We start from the raw sequence: 24,703 nt of genomic DNA on the forward strand, positions 1-24,703 counted from the left end.
AACATTTTTGCCAAATTTCCATTTGTTTAACAAATTAACGCAAGTCATATCAAACAAATTTTACCACTATCATGAAGTACAATATGTCACGGGAAAACATTGTCAGAATCAGCAGGATCCGTTGAAGCGTTCTAGAGTTATGACCTCATAAAGTGACACTGGTCAGAATTGAAAAAATTAGCCCGGTCACGAAGGCAAAAACAGGCTCTGGCGCGAAAGAGTTAAGATTCTGTCTCTCATAGTTGAAGTGCACCTACAATAATAATTATAGACCTCTATATTCTTTCTAGGTGGGAAAACTTGTAAAATTGGAAATGTATCAAATGCTTATTTTTTTATCATCCTATACTGATTTCATTGACAGCTCTGTTGACCTATCTGAGACTGGGAGGAGAAGAGATTTCTCCAGGTGCTCCCTGTTCCTAGTAACTGCCCTGCTATTTAGGTGAGCTTCCGGTAAAAAGATTCTGCTCGCTGGTGTGTTTTCCTGCCTCCTGTGCTGTGAGTTTTGGTCTACTGCTGCCTGGCCATTGGACCGTGTTTTGACTGCCTGTTTGTTATTGCCCCTTTGTTATCCGCTATTTATCTGGTATTCTGACCCTGGACTGTGACCTGACTTACGCCTTCATCTTTTCCCTTAGTTTCTTACATGCTCTCTTGGTACTGACCTTGGAATGTCTGACATCTCTGCCTCATGGCCTGTCCGTGAGGTGTGACTAACTTCACACATAGCTTTTCTTTTGTTCCATAGACATGCTTTATATTGTAAAGTTGATTGATTATCTTCCCTCCATTTTGAAATGCTTTGCCCATCAGTTCAATTTAAATTTGTTTTTACTTTTTTCTCAAGAGCGTCAGCATCTGCACTATTAGGCTCTGTTATGAAACGGCATGAATTATGTACTATGCATTCTCCCAACAATGATAGGCAAAACTCCTATCACATATACTGATGATGACTGAATAGCTTCACTTCTGCCACAGTTATAATGAAGAAGATAATATTTTAATCTCCTAACGGTATCCTGGTATTTTATTAACATACTTAGGTGAATATAGATGAGAGGAAAAATGCACTGTTACCACAGTAGGCGGACATGTTAATAGCTCTATGTTCCCATGTGACACTGTGATCATGGGATTTATAGAAGAGCATAAACCAATAAAGTTCAGGTCGAAATCTAAGAATCAAACTGGAGGCTGAAGAGCAACAAACAGGAAGCTGAATTTCATGTAAGTACACCATGTATAGTATTCGTACAAAGTGGGTGTGATAGAAATCACGTGGGGTGCAGGGATGGAAAAATAAATGGTTAACTGCTTCTTTAAATATAATAATAGTAAGTATTCTCTTTTTTTTTTAGGGCATCGACTCTTTACACACATACTTTGTGCCACTGACAATCAGCAAATTATATTATCATTGGTTCTCTTCCCACTTCTGTTCTGGAGGATGGAGGAACGTCTCGGCACCTTTTATTTTCTGCAGTTGTCCTGTCTGGGCACACTGTGTTCTGCCATTCTTTACCTTCTGATATCCTTCCTCCTGCCAATGCCACCAGTGCCTGCTTCAGGATACCTTGCCACCCAGTTGTCATTATTGGTAGCTAAGCACAAAGCCGTCACATGGAGACTTGGCAAAAAAGTGTCTCTTCTGTTACCTTATGGAATTGTATTGATCACTCAGCTACTCTTTCCAGAATCTTCACTTCTATTTCATATGAGTGGAATAATCTGTGGAATGGCTAGTATCCTTTCATGTAATATTCATTAGGAAAAGTAATGGACTCATATATATTCTCATGCAACCTTTTAAGTACTAAGTACCAGTATATCATCTTGTGGAATAGAGGCCAGCTCTTTTTTTTTTTTTAAAGGGGGGTTAACAGTATATTTTTACAGCCTCAGTAGCTGTGAGTTAAGGCCCCGTCACACTAAGCGACTCACCAGCGATCCCGACACCGATATGAAGGTGTCAGGATCGCTGGTAAGTCGCTATGTGATCGCTGGTGAGCTGTCACACAGACAGCTTCACCAGCGATCAGCACAGCGATGCCGAGCGCCTGGCATCGCTGGCTATCGCTGTAGAAAATAGTATCAAAATAAAAAATATAGTTATTCTCACCTTCCGACGTCCCGTTTAGCCATCCCGCCTCTCTCCACGCTCCGGTCCCAGTGATCCTTTGCACGAATGACCGCGAGATGTCACGGTCTCGAGGGATAACAAAGTCTCGCGGTCATTCATGCAAAGGATCACTGGGACCGGAGCGTGGAGAGAGGCAGGATGGCTGAACGGGACATCGGAAGGTGAGAATAACTATATTTTTTATTTTTTTTTATTATTTTTTTACACCTGATCGCTGGTCTCCCGCTGTCACACACAGTGATGCGTGCTGGCCAGCGGGAGACCAGTGACCAAAGAAATGTCCAGAGGTTTCTTGCAGCGATCAGCGATACCGGTAGGGGGGCCGCTCGCTGATCACTGTCACACACAGCGCTCTCGCTGGTGAGATCGCTGTTACGTCACAAAAGTTGTGACTCAGCAGCGATCTCGCTACCGAGATTGCTTAGTGAGACGGGGCCTTTAGTTTCAGTCCTAGCAACTGCATAGCCATAAGTTCTTTTGTGCAATCTGAAATCTCTTGGTATCTTCATGTGCACAGTAAAGCCTTATACAGTAGTTCTGGTGCCAGCTTTCATCTCAAAGTTGGATTTTCAAAACGGATTAGTGAAAAATATAGTAAAATAAAAAGTAATATGTCTAAGTCAGGTCAGTTTTAGTATTTAGTGAACATGATGAAAAATAAACCCAAAAAAACAAATGTGGGATTGCACTTTTTTTGCAGTTTCACTGCACTTGGAATTTTTCTTCCCATTTTCGAGTATACGGCATGGTGAAACCAATGGTGTCATTCAAAAATACAATTCGTCCCGCAAAAAACAAGCCCTCACGTGGCCAATTTGAGCAAAAAATAAAAAGGTTATGGATCTGGGAAGAATGAGAGCAAAAAATGAAAATGCACATCCAAAAATACCTCTGGTTGTTAAGGCGTTAAAATACATGTTTTAAAATGAGGGTATTCACATTCTAATTGGAGTAAGAGGCCAAAAGTAATTGGACAATTAATTCAAAAGCAATTTAATGGGCTGCATGGGGTTTTTCTTCATTAATCCATTATCAATTAAGAAGGTAACAGGTCTGGAGCTTATTCTAGGTGTGGCATTTGCTTTTGGTAGCTGTTGCTGTGAAGTCACAACATGCGGTGAAAAGAGCTCTGTTAAGAGCCATTGTTAAGCTGAAAAAAAAAAAGAAATCCATTAGAGAGAGAGCAGAAACATTAGGAGTGGCCAAATCAACAGTTTGGTACATTCTGAAAAAAAAAAAAGGCCACAGGTGAGCTTAGGAGCTGAAAAAGGCCTGGACATGTACTGAAGACAACAGTGTGGATGATTGCAGAATCTTTTCCAGGTTGAAGAAAAACTCCTTTACTACATCTGTGTGGTGTGAACAACACTTTCCAGGAAGTATTTTAGTATGTAATAAATGACACTGTAGGAGAAAGGAGCGCGTATAGGGTCTTATCTGATAGAGATTTCAGGATATACAATCAGATTGCACTCACCTGATGTATCTTTACATTAGAGCATAGAAACTCATCAGAGTTGATAGCAGCTGCAGATCCACAGATCAAACTGGTGACCGTATCATAACATTAAATCTGGAAAATTCGTGGATACCATCTGTGCTGCTACATAAAGAAAAGGTCCAGGTGAGTTGAAGATCTGGAATGGTGGTTTCCTCGAATTTTCATATTCATATCTTCAACTCGCCTGGACCTTTATGCAGCAGCGTGGATGGTATCCACAAATTTTACAGATTTAATGTTATTTCAGTATGTAAGGCTACCATTAAGCGAAGACTTCATGAGAGGAAATACAGTTCACCACAATGAGCAAACGATTAATGAACCTTTTAAAATAGAGAGGCCAGGTTATACTTTTCCAAAAAAACATCTAAAGAACCCAGCCCAGTTCTGAAAAAGCATTCTTTGGACAGATTACAGTAAACCAAGATCAACCTGTACCAAATTGATGGGAAGAAGAAAATATGAAGAAGGTTTGGAGCAGCTCATGATGCAAAGCGCTCCACATCCTCTCTAAAACATGGTGGAGGCAGTGTGATGTCATAGGCATGCATGACTTCCAACGGCACTGGGTCATAGTGTTTATTGATGATGTGACTGAATACAGAAGCAGCCGGATGAATTCTGAAGTGTACAAGGCTATCATTTCTGCTCGGATTAAACCAAATGCAGCAATGTTAATGGCCAAGTCAAACACCAGATCCCAGCCCCATTGAACATGCCTTTCACATGCTTAAGGCTAGTTTCACACTAGTGTTTATTCGACGCCCCGCCCCCTGCCGGCTCCCTGCCCGCCCCATACGGTCATCGCCGCCTACTATCGCACATGGACGCTTGCGATCTGCACACCCTATCTTTAGCATAGGGGACGCAGATCGTGCGCTAGTAGGATTTTGGCATGTGCTGCGCACTTTTGAAGGTGCGCCGTGCGCGCCGAAATGCAACATGCTGCGTTCGGCGCGCACGCTATATAAATGCATAATAATAAATTGTCTTCATCATTATGGCGTGCCAGGCAGAGAGCGATCCTGCAGCTCTGCTGCCTACAGCTTCCTGTCTGTGAGACACAAGCAGGTGTGCGCACTGTGATGATGTCAGCATGCCGTACGTGTTGGCGTAATTTAGAAAGTACCTGGGAAGAAGAAGACAAAAGAAGCGATACCGCAGGGCAACATATGGATATCTGGGGAGACCACAACACAGTGGATGTGGTGGGATGGAAGAATGGATGACAAGAGACTTACAGTCAACAGTGGTGGGAGATGACAAGAGCCTTGTAATGAACAGTGGGGGACGTTACAAGGGGCTGATAATGAACAGTGACGCTCAATATAAGGCACGAAAAGTGTCTTCTCCCGCCCCTCAATTCATTGTGATGTTATCAGTCTTATAATGAATTTAAAGGTGGTAGAGGATACTGAGACTTATAATGAATAGGGGGATGGAGGCCGTTGTACAGAGATTTATATTGAATTGGGGGCTAGAAGAAGATGCTATCAAGGACATATAATGAATTGGGAGGTAGGGGAGGATGCTAGGTACCTGATTGTATGTAAGTATTATTTGGCATCTGTACTATGACTTGGAGAAATTCTGTTGTTTGTAGAACAACATCCCTTAGGTCACATTCACCCATTTGTGGGAAATGTCCGTGTGCTGCAAGATTTTTTTATCAAGACGGCACAAGGACCCAGAGTTTTACATATTAATTCATATATCCATGAAAATCATGGATCTGAGAATGAGATATGTAAGACTCAGAGGATGTCCATTTATGCTCCGATTTTGGGGATCAGATAAGGCCATACTCAATGGGTCTGTGTACTGACCTAGAAAAAAAATAAGGCAGCACACCGATACTTAACAGGGATACAGGAATGTACCTTTATTATGTATAGCACAGTCCATTAGAATATAATGTCCTTTCTTGTATTATTTATATATAGTGCTGTCCTGCATAGTTTCCTTTTTTATTATGTATAACCCCGTCCCTTATAATGTAGTGTCCTCTCTAGTTATGCATAATGCCATTCCTTATCATATCGTGATAATATATTGTATATTTAATTTTATATCTAACAAGAGAGGACACTATGTATTAAAGTTAGGGCGCTGTGAATAATTATTTAACACGTCACCAATTTTCTACGTACCGAATATACTCGTGTATAAGCCGACCCCCCCCTTATTTTGCCACAAAAAACTGGGAAAACTTATTGACTCGCGTATAAACCTAATTTGGAAAATGCAGCAGCTACTGGTAAATTTCAAAAATAAAAATAGATACCAATAAATGTAAAATTGATACATCAGTAGGTTAAATGTTTTTGAATATCCATATTGAATCAGGAGCTCCATATAATGCTCCATACAGTTCATGATGGGCCCCATAAGATGCTCCATACAAAATACACCCCATATAATGCTGCACAAAGGTTAATAATTCCCCCATAAGATGCTCCATAGAATAATATGCCCCATATAGTGCTCCATAAAGGTTATGGCCCCATAAGATGCTCCATAGATAATGCCCCCATAAGATGCTCCATAGATTATGCCCCCATAAAATGCTCAATAGATCATGCCCCATATAATGCTCCATAGATTATGCCCTCAAGCTGCTCCATAGAATATGCCCCCATATGCTGCCCCATAGAATATGCCCCCATATGCTGCCCCATAGAATATGCCCCCATGTGCTGCTCCATAGAATATGCCCCCATGTGCTGCTCCATAGAATATGCCCCCATGTGCTGCTCCATAGAATATGCCCCCATGTGCTGCTCCATAGAATATGCCCCCATGTGCTGCTCCATAGAATATGCCCCCATATGCTGCCCCATAGAATATGCCCCCATATGCTGCTCCATAGAATATGCCCCATGTGCTGCTCCATAGAATATGCCCCCATATGCTACTCCATAGAGTATGCCCCCATATGCTACTCCATAGAATATGCCCCCCATATGCTACTCCATAGAATATGCCCCCCATATGCTGCCCCATAGACTAGGCCCCCATATGCTGCCCCATAGAATATGCTCTCATATGCTGCACCCATAAGATGCTCCATATATTATGCCCCCATATGTTGCTGCTGCAAAAAAAATGCCATACTCACCTCTCCTGCTCTGGACCCAGCACCTGAGATATTCACGTGTCCGGGGTCCATCGCTGCTTACCGCTGTTTGCTGTGTCAGTGACTGTTCAGCCAGCAGAGCGCACAGCGCGCACTAACCACGTCACCGCACCCTCTGCTAGCTAAATGTCACTGACACAGCAGACAGCGGTGAGCAGCGATGGACCCCGGACGGGTGAATATCGCTGTACTTACCCCCTCCTGGCGCAGTCTCTGCAGCCCTGCTTCTCCATGGTCTCCCTGCCTTCAGCGGCCACGTGATACCGCTCATCACGCTCATGATTATGCGCATATTCATGAGTTTAATGAACGGTACCACGTGACCACTGAAGGCAGGAAGGGAGACCGTGGAGAAGCGGGGGGCTGCAGAGACCGCGCAGGGGGGGTGTAAGTATGATCTGTGACACCCCCGCTCCGCCGACCCCCCCCCCCCCCAGGTATATAACTCGTGTATAAGCCGAGAGGGGGACTTTCAGCCCAAAAAATGGGCTGAAAATGTCGGCTTATACACGAGTATATACGGTAAATATATATTTTTACAGGTGCTATTCTAACCAGATGTCGGTAACAACCCATCCAATCCACACAGGCAAAGAAATCAAACTATAGATATCATGAATTAAGTTATGTGTAATCATGAGAAATCACATTAGTAAAAAGTATTGAACACATGAAGGAAAAGAGGTGCAAAAAGCCATGGAACGTCATGACGGCAGCTGAAATCTATCGGTAATTATCAATCCTTCCCTTTAGTGAAAAATATATATTTTACTTAGTAAATTGGCGACGTGTTCAGTACTTATTTCCTCCGCTGTACACATTTTAGCAGCAGCATCCCTTATAGTATCTAAGCAACTCAGATTGTTGGAGATATTCCTTACAGTTAGCCTGCAGCTCGTGCTGGATTACTTCACTGCCTAGAGCTGCCAGTTTCAAAAAGACAGGCACTGGACAGCATGCGCTTCTGCAACTGCCTGGCCACTTTTAACCTGGCACGGTTTATACCAACTCAAGAAGAAACTTCTTTATTATATGGTGGGAATTCCACAGGACAAGAGCCGTAAGTAATATATACATTCAGTGTCAGATTTGAGTGCCAGAGGCCCACCAGTAACCAACTCCAGGGCCTCACTTTTCAGCTACATGTAAATGTGACATTATCATCAATCACAAATTTATATAGCAATGATCGGGATAGATTGATAAATGAATAAGATTCCGCCTTTGTCTGTACATAGTGATTCAAGTATATTGTGCCAAGTGCTGCTCATATAAGAGGAATGGCTGCCCACTCTTGTACAGGGGCCCACCGGAGTATACTCCTGTTCTTCTCTGAGACAGTCCAAGCCTGCATACATTAACATTTCATTACTTCTTTATACAAGATGTTAACTTTACAAAGTGATTTCCTACTTTAATCTTCTAATATTCTTCCCCTTTCTCAGGCTTCCATTCTCCTATACAGATGTCTATGAGACTGTTCTTTTCAACGATTTGACTATACCTGGGGAAACTATAGAAGCTTCTAATATTTCTGATTTTAGAGAAACTCCTGTTTGGTTAGGAGATCGAGTATCCTTAGAAGAGGACATGTTGGAAGCAGGTATTCTGGCTTCTCTGAGGGAATATGAAGAACAGGAAAAGCTGAAACAAGAGCCAACCTTGAACAAATCCAGTGTGTCGGCACTTAGGTGAGACAGTTAATTCACAATCAAATGACAGACATGAAGACCACATATTCTGCAGTCTCTTGATATTTCTCAAGCCCTATGGCTGAAATCCACTGCACAAATACAGTACTTTTCTTGTAAATGTCAGACTTTCATATACAGTTATCCTGAGAATTGATTTAAGCCCTCTCTGCCATCCGACTAACTATTCCGTCCATGTGACCTGGGCTTTACTTCACATGGACGGAATAGTACGTCATAGCGATCGGTCGCGCACACGGGTGGTGTGTGGCAGATCGCGGCCGGGTGTCGGCTGATTCTCACAGCTGACACCCAGCAGTAAGTGCCAGGAGAGGTCATTGACCGCTCCCCGGTACTTAACGCCAGAATACTGCAATCAAACATGATCGCACCATTCCGTGAGCAGGCAGAGGGCTGACAGCCCCTCTGCCTTTGGATCAGAGACCCCGCAACTTGACGCGGGATCCCGATCGCTGCTATGGTAACCCAATATCTTTCATGATGACATCCAGGTTACCAGAGCTAAGAAATTTCTGTCATGCACCGTGCATGTCAGGAAGTCTCTCAGGTCAGTGTGCAGAAAGTGCAGCACTGACAACTTCTACAGCAGGGGTCCCCAACCTGTAGCTCGGGAGCCACATGTGGCTTGCAGTCCCATGAATTGTGGCTCGTGGCTGTCTGCCAGCTTAATGTATTAGCTCCAGGTCTAGCAGACAGGTATGAAGAGAACATTTCACGATGTACAATACAAAATAATATTGTGGTACCGTGTTAGCCAGAAAAATAGATGTAAATACTTATTTCCCAAAAAAATTTGAGAAAAGTATTCAAGGAGTGATACTTTATTGGCTAGCCAGAGAAATTATATTTGCAAGCAAGCTTTCAAATTTATAAATGTGTTTCAATCTCTAATAGGACTGAATTTGACACCTGGATTCATGACTCATTACATGGACACAGTTCACACCTCCACAAGAAGGTCTTCAGATCTCTAATAGAACACTTCCACCTCATTTACATGTGTAACAAAAACCTTAATTTGATTTCCTTGGCCTGTATCATCTCAAGTTCTGTTGTAATTCCTATTTAAATGTTGCTGTCTCTTCTCAGTAATTCACTTGTAATCTAGCCTGATGAAGGGGCCTTCTGAGCCCTGAAAGCTTGCTTGCAAATATAATTTCTCTGGTTAGCCAATAAAGGTATCACTCCTTGAATACTTTTCTCAGTTTTTTGGGGGACCTAAGTATTTACACCTAAGAGAACATCTCAAAATGGTGAATTTTGTGGGTAGCCCTGCACAGAAGAGCAGATCTGGATGCACATATACTGATCTTAGGGGTTTAGAGATAATTTAAGTATGGTACGCTGTAGACAGGATGATACTACTGGTCAGAGAAGGTGCATGAAGATGGATGTGAGTGTGTTGGGAGTCTTGGAAGGGAGAATACTGAATGGGGGAATTGTGGGGACCACTGAATCTTGTTATACTGCTTGGGGGGGGATTTCTGTGGAAAGGTTTAGTTATCATTATACCCATAATGGTGGCTTTGATTGCCACTACTGTGAGTGGAGGTGGATGTGGCTCATGACCCTCTCTGAGCTGATTGTGGCTCTCTAGGTCTGAAAAGTTGGGGACCACTGTTCTATAGCATGCAGATGCTGCTTCATCTGCATGCTATACAGTCATGGCCAAAAGTTTTGAGAATGACACAAATATTAATTTTTTACAAAGTCTACTGCTTTATTTTTTCTAATGGCAATTTGCATATACTCCAGAATGTTCTAAAGAGTGATCAGCTTAACAGCAATTACTTGCAAAGTCAATATTTGCCTAGAAAATGAACTTTATCCCCCAAAACACATTTCAACATCATTGCAGCCCTGCTTTAAAAGGACCAGCTAACATCGTTTCAGTGATTGCTCCATTAACACAGGTGTGGGTGTTGATGAGGACGGGGCTGGAGATCAATCTGTCATGATTAAGTAAGAATGACACCACTGGACACTTTAAAAGGAGGCTGGTGCTTGGCATCATTGTTTCTCTTCTGTTAACCATGGTTATCTCTAAAGAAACACGTGCAGTCATCATTGCACTGCACAAAAATGGCCTAACAGGGAAGAGTATCGCAGCTAGAAAGATTGCACCTCAGTCAACAATCTATCGCATCATCAAGAACTCCAAGGAGAGAGGTTCCCTTGTTGCCAACAAGGCTCTAGGGCGCCCAAGAAAGACCAGCAAGCGCTAGGACCGTCTCTTAAAAGTGTTTCGGCTGTGGAATCGGGCTACCAGCAGTGCAGAGCTTGTTCAGGAATGGCAGCAGGCAGGTGTGAGTGCATCTGCACGCACTGTGAGGCGGAGACTCTTGGAGCAAGGCCTGGTCTCAAGGAGGGCAGCAAAGAAGCCACTTCTCTCCAGGAAAAACATCATGGACAGACTGATATTCTGCAAGAGGTACAGGGAGTGGACTGCTGAGGACTGGGGTAAAGTCATTTTCTCTGATAAATCCCCTTTTCGATTGTTTGGGACATCTGGAAAACGGCTTATTCGGAGAAGACCAGGTGAACGCTACCACCAGTCTTGTCTCATGCCAACTGTCAAGCATCCAGAAACCATTCATGTGTGGGGTTGCTTCTCAGCCAAGGGAATGGGCTCTCTCTCAGTCTTGCCTAAAAACACAGCCATGAATAAAGAATGGTACCAGAATGTCCTCCAAGAGTAACTTGTCCCAACCGTCCAAGAGCAGTTTGGCGATCAACAATGCCTTTTTCAACATGATGGAGCACCTTGCCATAAAGCAAAGGTGATAACTAAATGGCTCAGGCAACAAAACATAGAGATTTTGGGACCATGGCCTGGAAACTCCACAGATCTTAATACCATTGAGAACTTGTGGTCAGTCATCAAGAGACGGGTGGACAAACAAAAACCTTCAAATTCAGACAAAATAAAAGCATTGATTTTGTAAGAATGGACTGCTATCAGTCAGGATTTGATCCAGAAGTTGATTGAGAGCATGCCAGGGAGAATTGCTGAGGTCCTGAAGAAGAAGGGTCAACACTGCAAATATTGACTTACTGCATTAACTCATTCTAACTGTCAATATAACCTTTTGTTACTCATAATATGATTGCAATTATATTTCTGTATGTGATAAAAACATCTGACAAACACACATAAAAACCAGAGGCCAGCAGATCATGTGAAAATATAATATTTGTGTCATTCTCAAAACTTTTGGCCATGACTGTAGAAGCGGTCAGCCTGCACAAAATGAGTGCCCCATAGTGGGACAAAGTGTAAAAGATAGAGTCAATTAAAACCAAATAAAATAATTGTAAAAATATATAATAAATACATAAAAAAATCAATATTTATTCTATCACTAAATAAATATTTGAATTAAAAAAAAATGTAAATGGTTTACCTGCACATATTGGGGTATCAGCGTACTCAGGACAAATTGCACAAAAACTCTTGGGGTCCAATTTCTTCTGTTACCTTTGGGAAAATAAAAAAATGGGGGCGAAAAGATCATTTTTATGGAAAAAATATGATTTTTTTTATATTTACGGCTCTTCTGTGAAGCACTTGGGGGTTCAAAGTGCACCTTCAGGAGCACAGTTTTTAGAATGGTGTCACTTTTGTGTCACTTTTGGGTATTTTCTATCATATAGACCCCTCAAAGTGACTTCAAATGTGATGTGGTCCCTAAAAAAAATGGTGTTGTAAAAATGAGAAATCGCTGGTCAACTTTTAACCCTTATAACTTCCTAACAAAAAAAATTTTGTTCCCAAAATTGTGCTGATGTAGAGTAGACATGTGGGAAATGTTACTTATTAAGTACTTTTTGTGACATATGTCTGTGATTTAAGGGTATGAAAATTCAAAGAGGAAATTTTCAAAATTATGATATATATGTGTGTGTGTTAATAAAAATATATACTGTGTATGTGTATGTGTATATATATATATATATATATATATATATATATATATATATATATATATATATATATATATATATACACACACACACACAGTCATATGTAAAAGTTTGGGCACCCCTATTAATGTTAACCTTTTTTCTTTAGAACAATTTTGGTTTTTGCAACAGCTATTTCAGTTCCATATATCTAATAACTGATGGACTCAGTTATATTTCTGGATTAAAATGAGGTTTATTGTACTAACAGAAAATGTGCAATCTGCATTTAAACAAAATTTGACCGGTGCAAAAGTATGGACACCTCAACATAAAAGTGACATTAATATTTCGTAGATCCTCCTTTTGCAAAAATAGCCTCTAGTCGCTTCCTGTAGCTATTAATGAGTTCCTGGATCCTGGATGAAGGTTTTTGTGACCATTCCTGTTTACAAAACAATTCCAGTTCAGTTAAGTTTGATGGTCGCCGAGCATGGACAGCCTGCTTCAAATCATCCCACAGATGTTCAATGATATTCAGGTCTGGGGACTGGGATGACCATTCCAGAACATTGTAATTGTTCCTCTGCATGAATGCCTGAGTAGATTTGGAGCGGTGTTTTGGATCATTGTCTTGCTGAAATATCCATCCCCTGCGTAACTTCAACTTCGTCACTGATTCTTGCACATTATTGTCAAGAATCTGCTGATACTGAGTTGAATCCATGCGACCCTCAACTTTAACAAGATTCCCGGTGCCGGCATTGGCCACACAGCCCCAAAGCATGATGGAACCTCCACCAAATTTTACTGTGGGTAGCAAGTGTTTTTCTTGGAATGCTGTGTTTTTTAGCCTCCATGATTAACGCCTTTTTGTATTACCAAACAACTCAATCTTTGTTTCATCAGTCCACAGGACCTTCTTCCAAAATGTAACTGGCTTGTCCAAATGTGCTTTTGCATACCTCAGGCGACTCTGTTTGTGGCGTGCTTGCAGAAACGGCTTCTTTCGCATCACTCTCCCATACAGCTTCTCCTTGTGCAAAGTGCGCTGTATTGTTGACCGATGCACAGTGACACCATCTGCAGCAAGATGATGCTGCAGGTCTTTGGAGGTGGTCTGTGGATTGTCCTTGACTGTTCTCACCATTCTTCTTCTCTGCCTTTCTGATATTTTTCTTGGCCTGCCACTTCTGGGCTTAACAAGAACTGTACCTGTGTTCTTCCATTTCCTTACTATGTTCCTCACAGTGGAAACTGACAGGTTACATCTCTGAGACAACTTTTTGTATCCTTCCCCTGAAAAGCTATGTTGAATAATCTTTGTTTTCAGATCATTTGAGAGTTGTTTTGAGGAGCCCATGATGCCACTCTTCATAGGAGAATCAAATAGGAGAACTACTTGCAAGTGGCCACCTTAAATACCTTTTCTCATGATTTGATACACCTGGCTATGAAGTTCAAAGCTCAATGAGGTTACAAAACCAATTTAGTGCTTCAGGAAGTCAGTAAAAAGTATTTAGGAGTGTTCAAATCAAGAAAATGATAAGGGTGCCCATACTTTTGCACCGGTCAAATTTTGTTTAAATGCAGATTGCACATTTTCTGTTAGTACAATAAACCTCATTTGAATCCAGAAATATAACTGAGTCCATCAGTTATTAGATATATGAAACTGAAATAGCTGTTGCAAAAACCAAAATTGTTATAAAGAAAAAAGGTTAACATTAATAGGGGTGCCTAAACTTTAACATATTACTGTATATACGCACCTATCTTCCACTTTCCGACTGGCGTTCAACCAACAATGAATGGAGAGATGCGGCACATTCACTGGCTCTCTCCATTCATTGCCATAGGTGTTTTGAATGCAGCCGGGAAGGAGACCAACGAACGGTGCCGAAACGCAGTGTAAGAGCACCCTTACCATCATACGCCACAGTCCAAGGCTGCAAACCAGATCTTGCATAGTTTTCTAGGGTAAGAAGTAGATATAGTTGTAACCAATGTTTACAGGGCTTTCTGAACTACTCGTAAATACTTCAGCAGAAGCCTCACAGAGTTCTCTGCTAGTTTGTTACAATGCATCAGACTGGAGTTCAGACTTTTTATCTCATCTTACTGGATATAATTGCACTTTTCAGCTTTGTAAGTTTGTTGCCTCTGACTGTAAACAGGAATGTTCTTATTCAGAGACCGCAAACAATAAAATATAGCAGGCTGGCGCTATTCGATCTTGTAGAACTACAAGGCTCACATTACTCATGCTTATGGATCCAACAACATCTTATTGATTGTGCTCTGTGGCACAGATATAGTCCATAATCCATTTATTATGTCAAGAATAGAAATGCATGTCAATTACCAAAAGATATAGTATACTTCTAATTTACTCCATCAGCTGCATAAGAACATGGTTAAAAAAAAATTGTAAATTGTATTGATTTTTATTGATATAGTGATTAAGCATTGTTTTCATAAAAGCAGAAAATCTCACTAAGCAGGAATTGAGATGTGGGATTTTTTTAAAAAAAATTGTAAAAGATCTCAGTATTAGGCCGGGATCACACATGCAAGAAACTTGGACGAGTCTCGCATGTTAATACCCGGCATAGCAATACAAGCAGACGCACGTTCCGCTCCCGAGTGCCAGCGGCAGTGCCGGGTATTAAAATGCGAGAATCATCCGAGCTTCTCGTATGTGTGATCCGGGCCTTAAGGTGATTTAACATGCCGTGTCACGCAGAGTGCATTCCAGCAGTCTGACATACTATAGCGATACCACAGGGTCACTTGGACTGCCGGACTTCGCTCTGTGTGACCCAGAGACTGTGAGGCCCAGTAACCATAAGTGTCCCTTTAAGGGAGACTTTAACGTTATTAGAGTTCCCAGCTGCTAGAAAACCTGGAGGTTGTGAACTCTGGTAAACTTAGTTCACAGCCTCCAAGTGTCCGCCCAGTAACCTTAAAGTCTTACAGCTGTGTGAACACGGTCCATTTTTAATGCATTTTTCATTACATTTTTTACCTGCATTTTTATACAGCATGGTTATTGGCTCCTTCCCACCCTAAAAATACCAGCCCTCAGCCACACCAGAACTGTCACATCACATTATATGCGCTGGTTCTGGCGCCCTGTCTCAGCTCTTCCAGATTGCCTTGATGCAGTGGCAAGCGGGGTAATGGGATTATGGATTGGCCTCAGCAGCTGGCACTGACACCAAACCCTGGGCTTAGTAATGGAGAGGTGCAAGTCAGACATCCCCTTTACTAAATCTGAAAGTAAAAATCAATAAACACACACGAAGAAAAGTCCTTTATATTAGCAAAAAAAACAGACACCCTCTTTCACCAATTTATTTCCCAAGAAAAATCCCACTCCGGTCCGTCGTAGTCCGTCTGATTCTCCGTAATCCACATCGATGTTTCACAACAAGCTCCGTCCAAAATTCCAGCATATGGAACCCCATTCAGAGACAATAAGGTTACCGCCGGTCACAGACTCTGTTTCCCACGCTGTTACACAGCGTCTGTGACCGGCGGTAACCTTTCTGATCGTCACAGCGGCTGCTACAGCATATCAAACTTTGCTCTGTGAACAAAGCTTCATATGTTGTGGACATCGGAGCAGTGATCGTGGTGCCGTGGACTACGTCAGACCTGGACAGGACTTTTACTTTCTACTAAATGGGTAAACAAGGGAATTGTCAGGGAGTGTTTTTTAAACAAAAGGATTTGCGTGTGTTTATTTGTTTTTAAATAACTAATCTGCCAGTTAAGCAGATGTAAATGCTTAATAAATAGTCACTGCTTCCCCTGCCCATATCTTGGTGCCGAGAGACGGGTGAGGGAAGCAGTGAATATTCATTTATACTCTGATTTCAGAGGTCCGTGAGCCAAGCATCGAATTTCTGGGTCTTGTAAAGATCCAGTGACGTAATGCGGCCGGCCAGTCACAGTACTGCCAGTAGTCAACAGTAATGGGTTCAGTAATGCCATGGTTACTGCATTACTGTGTATGGCAAGCAATCCCCACATGTTGATTGGCTGTCTAACAGCCACGAAACATACAGGACATAGACTCGAGCATTGTGCTCGAGTACCCCCGAGCTAGATCAAGTAATAAGCAGTGACGAGCACACTTTTCATTGGTTGTTCAACTTCCCTGACTTCCTACTTTGCAGGGGGTGTTGCGCTCCTGAAGACTGACAGTTCAGACTGGGAGTATGGTCGCACCGCTGGTCTGAACTGTGATGAACTGAACTGTGCTCTGCCTCAGACTGCTAGCAGAGGAAGAGTGGCGTGAGCAAGCTCTAAAGCAGACCTGATTAAAGTATAGTCTATGAGCCACATCCAGCCTTCCGACTGGTTCTTTTAGCTCATGGACCAAAGCTTCCAAAGGGCAGGAAATGGTGATGTTCTGCACCATGCAGCTGCACCACCCTTCTAGCATCTCAATTTCAATAGTATCTGCATCCTCAGAAAGCAGATACTGTTCTGTGCCACCATTCAGACTGTGCATCTGTGTCCCGGAATAGTAGGTGTAACGACACCACTAGATCGCGCTTGCTGCTCAGAGTCTCAGACCAAATGATGCACAGACCGTAAGAGCACATCTGGGGAATGGGGTTAGGTGAGTAGTTTTATATGTGTGTAAGTATATATATGACTGATAGTGCTTGGGGGAATCTTTTGGGGCCATCTCACTGTGTGGGGCGTCCATCATACTGCAGGGGGGCTCTGTGGATATTTTTTGGCACCATGTGAGCTCCATGATGCTTTGTGTAGGGGGCTATGGAATCCATTATACTGTGTGTCATAAGGGGGATATGGAGTCCATCATACTGTCTGTAAGGGCTATCATACTGTGTGGTGGGGTACATCATACTATATGTATGTGGTGGAGTACATCATACTATATGTATGTGGGGGCTGTGGGATCCATCATCCTGTGTGTGGTGGTGGGGGCCCTGTAGCGTCCATCATATTGTGTGGGGTCCATTATACTATGTAGGGTCCACCATTCTGTGTGTGACTGTGGGGGCATTATAATGTGTCAGGGCATCATACTGCCTGAGTGGGAATGAGGCTGTTGGGACATCATACTTGTCTCTGGGCCGACAAACTGTGGAGGGGGCTGTTGTGTCCATCATATTGTAAGGAATCGGCTGAGTGGGCATCATGTTGTGGGTGCCCTCATACCTTGTGGGGACTGTTCTGACCATCAAACTGGGTGTAGGGGGCTATAGGATCCATTGTAATGTCTGAGTGCAGGGGGGCTGTAGAGTACATCATACTGTGAGTGGAATACTGTAGAGTGTCATACTGGGGTCTGTTGGATTGGTAATACAGTGTGTGGGGGCTATGAGGTCATCACACTGGGTGAGAGGGTTATGGGTTTCATCATACTATGTGTGGGGACAATCCTCGCACATCAGAGGAGAGAGAAATAGGGTCCTCGATCCCCCCTCGGTACCTCCCGGTGGTCCTCGGGCCCTCCTGCCTCCTCTGGTGTGTGCCGCCATCTTGGTCCAGGAAGAAAATCATTCATTCATTCAATGTACATTTTTATCACTGTGATAAACCCTATCACAGTGATCAAAATAAAAAAAAATAGTAAATAACCCCACCCCGTTATCACCCCCTTAGTTAGGGAAATATAATGAATTAATAAAAATATATTTATTTTCTTTTTTTCCGTTAGGGTTTGAATTAGGGTTAGGGATTAGGGTTAGGGTTGGGATTAGGGTTAGGGTTGGAGCTAGAATTGAGGGGTTTCCACTATTTATGCACATCAGGGGGTCTCCAAATGCGACATGGCACCACCATTGATTCCAACCAATTTCAAAAAGTCAAATGGTGCTCCCTCCCTTCCGAGCCCAGACATGTGCCAAAACAGTGGTTTACCCCACTCGGCGTACTCAGGGCAAATTGCACACCAACTTTGGGGGTCTAATTTCTCCTGTTACCCTTGGGAAAATTAAAAAAATAGAATTAGACTTACCGGTAATTCGGTTTCTAGGAACCTTCCACGACGGTATACGGAGGTTGCCTCTTTGCCCTGATGGGGGACAGGAAACACAGAGAGGTTAAAAGGCCCTCCCATCTCCCACTTGCCAGTGACTTATAACTGAGACCATAGCACCGGTTTACCTTCTGATTCCCAGATTTTATCCAGGAGTATAGGGTGGGAATTAGTGCTGTCGTGGAAGGTTCCTAGAAACCAAATTACTGGTAAGTCTAATTCTATTTTCTCTAGTCACCTTACACAACGGTATACGGAGGAATTACCAACTAATTTTGCATTAGGGAGGGACAGTGGCCTGGAGAACTTTTCGGCCGAAGACAAGATCCCTACTGGATGATACATCCAGTCTATAATGTTTTGAGAAAGTATGCAGTGAGGACCACGTTGCTGCTCTGCAGATGCACCTGCTTTTCTGCCCAGGAGACTGCTGTGGACCTGGTTGAATGGGCGTTGATCCCCACTGGGGGAGACATATTTTGAGCGATATATGCTTCCGCTATCACTTTATTTATCCAATTGGCGATAGTGCTATTTGCACCTTTTTCCTCTTGTTTTGGCCTGATGGATGGACAAATAGGTTCTGATCAACTCTGCAAGGACGGGTCTGCTCCAAGTAATGCAGATCAATGCGTCAGACTTCAAGAGTATGGAATTTTTCCTCTTTATCACCTTTCTGACATCAGACGTACTATCCTGTCCATGGGACCCGGGCCCCTATGCCCATGGACGGGATAGTACGTCCATTATCACAGCTGACACCCGGCACAATGTGTCAGGGGCGGTCACGGACCGCCCCCGACACGTTAACCCCTTGCACACCGCGATCAAACACGATCGCGGTGTACCGGGGGTTAAAGGGAAGCATCGGCAGGGAGGGGGCTCCCTCCGTGCTTCCCTGAGCCCCCCACGGCAGCGCAATGTGCAGCGCTGCTGCGGGGGGCTCCTTTCCTGCAGGCCCCCGAATCCAAGATGGCGACGGGGGCCTGCAGGAAGCTGGCTTCCTCAGTGCCTGCAAAGCGCAGGCAAGAGGAAGTCTTCTTCAATGCCTGTGACAGATTGCTGATCTGTCACAGTGATCTGTGATGTGACAGATCAGCGATCTGTCACAGGACAGTGATGTCCCACCTGGGACTATTTAATAAAGTTAAAAAAAAATAAAAAAAAGTGTTAAAATAATTTTAAAAAAATCGCCAAATAAATTAGAAAAAAAAAAAAAAATATTCCCCCAAATAAATCCATTTTTTGGAAATGAAAAAAAACAATAAAAGTACACATATTAGGTATCGCCGCGTCCGTAACGACCCGCCCTATAAAACTGTCCCATTAGTTAACCCCTTTAGCGAACCCCTTAAAAAATGGAAATAAAAAACGAAGCAAAAAATAATGATTTATTATCATACCGCCAAACAAAAAGTGTAATAACGCGCGATCAAAAAGACGCATATAAATATCCATGGTACCGCTGAAAACGTCATCTTGTTCCGCAAAAAACGAGCCGCCACACAGCATCATCAGCGAAAAAATAAAAAAGTTATAGCTCGCAGAATAAAGCGATGCAAAAATAATTATTTTTTATATAAAATAGTTTTCATTGCATAAAACCGACAAAACATAAAAAAACGACCTAAATGAGGTATCTCTGTAACCGTACTGACCCGAAGAAAAAAACCGCTTTATCAGTTTTACCGCACGCGGAACGGTGTAAACGCACTCCCCCAAAAGAAATTCATGAAACGCTGGTTTTTGTTCATTCTGCGTCCCAAAAATCGGAATAAAAAGCGATCAAAAAATGTCACATGCCCGAAAATGGTACCAATAAAAACGTCAACTCGTCCCGCAAAAAATAAGACCTCACATGACTCGGTGGGTCAAAATACGGAAAAATTATAGCTCTCAATATGTGGTGATGCAAAAACTATTTTTACAATAAAAAGCGTCTTTTAGCGTGCGACAGCTGCCAAACATAAAAACCGCCATAAATAGTAAATCAAACCCCCCGTTATCACCCCCTTAGTTAGGGAAAAATAATAAAATAAAAAAAATGTATTTATTTCCATTTTTCCATTAGGGCTAAAGGTAGGGTTAGGGCTAAGGTTAGGGCTGAGATTAGGGTTAGGGGTGTGTTGAGGTTCGGGCTGGAGTTAGAATTGGGGGTTTCCACTGTTTGGGCACATCAGGGGCTCTCCAAATGCAACATTGCGTCTGATCTCAATTCCAGCCAATTCTGAGTTGAAAAAGTCAAATGGTGCTCCTTCCCTTCCAAGCTCTGCCATGCACCCAAACAGTGTTTTACCCCCACATGTAGGGTATCAGCCTACTCAGGACAAATTGCAAAACAATTTTTGGGGTCCAATTTCTCCTGTTACCCTTAGGAAAATAAAAAATTGGGGGCAAAAATATCATTTTTGTGGAAAAAAATGATTTTTTTATTTTCACGTCCGAGCGTTATAAACTTCTGTGAAGCACTTGGGGGTTCAAAGTGCTCACAGTCACCACACATCTAGATAAGTTCCGTGGGGGGTCTAGTGTCCAAAATGGGGTCACTTGTGGGGAGTTTCAATAGTTTAGGCACATCAGGGGCTCTCCAAACGCACATGACACCCGCAGACCATTCCATCAGAGTCTGCATTCCAAAACGTCACTGCTTCCCTTCCGAGCCCCGACGTGTGTCCATACAGTAGTTTTCTCCCACATATGGGGTGTCAGCGTTCTCATGACAAATTGGACAACAACTTTTGGGGTCCAATTTCTCCTGTTACCCTTGGGAAAATGAAAAAATTGGGGACTAATTGATCATGTTTGTGGAAAAAATACAATTTTTTTATTTTCATGCCCGGGCATTATAAACTTCTGTGAAGCCCTTGGGGGTTCAAAGTGCTCACCACACATCTAGATAAGTTCCTTAGGGGGGTCTCATTTCCAAAATGGGGTCATTTGTGGGGATTTTCCACTGTTTAGGTACATTAGAGGCTCTCCAAAGGCAACATGACACCCGCAGACCATTCCATAAATGTCTGCATTCCAAAACGTCACTACTTCCCTTCCGAGCCCTGATGTGTGTCCATACAGTAGTTTTCTCCCACATATGGGGTGTCAGCGTACTCAGGACAAATTGGACAACAATTTTTGGGGTTCAATTTCTCCTTTTACAAAATGGTGTCATTTGTGGGGGGTTTCCACTGTTTAGGTACATCAGGGGTTTTCCAATCGCGACATGGTGTCCGATCTCAATTCCAGCCAAAAACGTCAAATGGCGCTGCTTCCCTTCCGAGCTCTGCCATGCGCCCAAATAGTGGTTTACCCCCACATGTGGGGTATCAGCGTACTCAGGACAAATTGCACAATAACTTTTAGGGTGCTGTTACCCTTGGAAAAATAAGAATTGAGGGTGAAAAGATCATTTTTGTGGAAAAAATATGATTTTTTAATTGTACGGCTGTATGTTATAAACTTCTGTGAAGCCCTTGGGGGTTCAAAGTTCTCACCACACATCTAGATAAGTTCCTTAGGGGGTCTAGTTTCCAAAATGGGGTCACTTGTAGGGGGTTTCCACTGTTTAGGTACATCAGGGACTCTCCAAACGTGACATGGCGTCTGATCTGAATTCCAGCCAATTTTGCATTGAAAAAGTCAAACGGCGCTCCTTCCATTCTGAGCTCTGCCATGCGCCGAAACAGTCGTTCCCCCCCACAAATCAGGTATCAGCGTACGCAGAACAAATTGCACAATAACTTTTGCAGTCCAATTTCTCCTGTTACCCTTGGTAAAATAAAAAAAATTGAACCTGAAGTATTTTTTTTGTGAAAAAAAGTTAGATGTTCATTTTTTTTTTAAATATTCAAAAAAATTCCTGTGACGCACCTAAAGGGTTAATAAACTTCTTGAATGTGGTTTTGAGCACCTTAAGGGGTGCAGTTTTTAGAATGGTGTCACTTTTGGGTATTTTCTATCATATAGACCCCTCAAAGTGGCTTCAAATGTGATGTGGTCCTAAAAATAAAATGGTGCTGTAAAAATGAGAAATCGCTGGTCAACTTTTAACCCTTATAACTTCCTAACAAAAAAAAAAATTTTGGTTCCAAAATTGTGCTGATGTAAAGTAAACATGTGGGAAATGTTAGTTATCAAGTTTTTTGTGTGCCGTATCTCTGTGATTTAAGGGCATAAAAATTCAAAGTTGGAAAATTGCGAAATTTTCAAAATTTTTGCCAAATTTCCGTTTTTTTCACAAATAAACGCAAGTTATTTGAATGAAATTTTACCACTAGCATGAAGTACAATATGTCACGAGAAAACATTGTCAGAATCACCGGGATCCATGGAAGCGTTTCAGAGTTATGACCTCATAAAGGTACAGTGGTCAGAATTGTAAAAATTGGCCCGGTCATGAACGTGCAAACCACCCTTGGGGGTGAAGGGGTTATAGTTTGCTGGATTTTGGCAAAATGATGGTAGGATGATCTCTTGGGAATGGTGGAACTCAGAGGCTACTTTTGGAAGGAAGGAAGGATCGAGACTAGGGACTATTGAGTCGTCTCTAAGGCTACTTTCACACTAGGTTTTCCTTGCTCTGCGGAGGGATGCACATGGCCGCCATGAAGCTCCACCCACAGCCGCACCTCCTCCGGTCAGCTCCGCCTATGTGCGCATGACTCTGCATGCGACCTGCGTACCCTATCTTTACATTGGGTACGCAGGAATCCGTTTGCCGGCGCATGCGTCCTTTTGACGGTGCATTTGGCGCAGGACGGCGCACCATCAAAAGGACGCATGCATACCTGCGCAGGCCTGCGTACCCAATGCTAAAGATAGGGTACGCAGGTCACATGCCATTACCTTGGAGAAAACTCTTGGCACTGAGGAGATGCCAAATGGAAGGACGTTGAACTGATAGTGCTCCACCCGATGACTCCCCTGTACCGCAAACCTGAGGTATTTTCTGTGTCTCGGGTGGATTGGGATATGAAAATAGGCGTCCTTTAAGTCTATGGTCGACATAAGGAAGTGTGGCCCGATCAGGGGGATGGCTGATCTTACGGATTCCATCTTGAACTTGCGATATTTTATGTGCCGGTTCAATCCCTGTAAATTTATAATAATACGTGCTTCGCCTGATGGTTTGGTTACCAGAAATAACCGAGAGTAATCGCATTTGATCCCACAAGGTCTCTGAGACCCAACCGCAGCATTGTCTGATCTTTTGGAGCTGGAAGGCAAGTGACTTTTAGACCTTGTGGAGGGGAGGAGATGAACTCTATCAATAGGCCCTCCTTGATGACATTGAGGACCCAGTGAGAACTGGTGATGTTTTCCCACTGTTGTGCATATCTTGAGAGTCTCCCCCCCCCCCCCCCCCCACCGGGTTGGAGTCATCGCTTCTCCGGTTGGGCCTGCTGCTGCTGCTGCTGTGGGATGAGAATATTCTTTCTACCCTTTGCGTAGCTCCACCTCCCTGTCTTGCCTTTACCTCTTGTTTGGGAGGTTTAAGACTGTGGGGCACGAAAAAGCCGTATTTTGAAAGGTTTTTGTTCCGGGAGGGCTTTTTTCTTGTTGGTGGCCTTTTCTAGGATCTCATCTAGGGCCGGTCCGAAGACACTCCCCCTTAAAGGGTATGGCACATAATCTGGCCTTGGAGGTGATGTCACCGCTCCACATTTTGAGCCAGAGCACTCTCCTAGCGGAGTTGGATTGCACCAGAGTCCTAGCGGCAACTCTAATAGATTCCATGATGGAGGCATCAGCTAAAAACCCAGTAGCTTTATGAAGGATGGGTAGGGAGTCTAATAACTCACCCCTGGAGGTACTCTGACATATATGGGTTTCTAATTCTTCAAGCCATCGAAACAGAGCTCTAGCTACGCAGGTGAAGGCGATGTTAGCCTTTAAAGTGGACGTAGATGTCTCCCAAGATTTCTTTAGGAGACTCTATTTTTCTGTCCATAGGGTCCTTCAGTTGTGAAGAATCCGCAAATGGGAGCGCTGTTCTCTTCGCGACTCTTGCCACCTGAACGTCGACTTTGGGAATGTCCCATTTCACAGGATCACCTTCCAGGGGAAATCTATGTTTCATCTCCGAGGAGGTGCTGAGACGTTTTTCTGACAGTTCCCACTCCTGCGAATTCATGTCTAGTATGTTGGCATGCACCGGGAACCCTATACGCTTTTCTGTTTTTAGCCCGACAAACATTTTGATCCTGAATGGATTGAGGCTCTGATTCCTCTTCTAACTCCATGGTGCTGCGTACTGCAGCTCCTCAATATAGTCAGAGGAGAAGAG

General features: G+C 43.0%; 1 protein-coding gene across 2 annotated transcripts in view; it reads left to right on the plus strand.

The window, feature by feature from the left end:
- Nucleotides 1-24,703, plus strand: part of RHBDD3 (rhomboid domain containing 3) — a 77,076-nt gene that overhangs the window by 40,009 nt on the left and 12,364 nt on the right. For both annotated transcript variants that reach the window (XM_073554108.1, XM_073554107.1), the window contains exons 3-5: nucleotides 1,365-1,748; nucleotides 7,678-7,843; nucleotides 8,229-8,474. In XM_073554108.1, coding sequence (XP_073410209.1) covers nucleotides 1,365-1,748; nucleotides 7,678-7,843; nucleotides 8,229-8,474 — 796 coding nt within the window. The remainder of the gene's footprint in view (nucleotides 1-1,364; nucleotides 1,749-7,677; nucleotides 7,844-8,228; nucleotides 8,475-24,703) is intronic.

This window comes from Dendrobates tinctorius, unplaced genomic scaffold (assembly GCF_039654945.1).
Source record: "Dendrobates tinctorius isolate UK_male_01 unplaced genomic scaffold, ASM3965494v1 ptg000206l, whole genome shotgun sequence".
NCBI classification, from domain to species: Eukaryota; Metazoa; Chordata; class Amphibia; order Anura; family Dendrobatidae; genus Dendrobates; species Dendrobates tinctorius.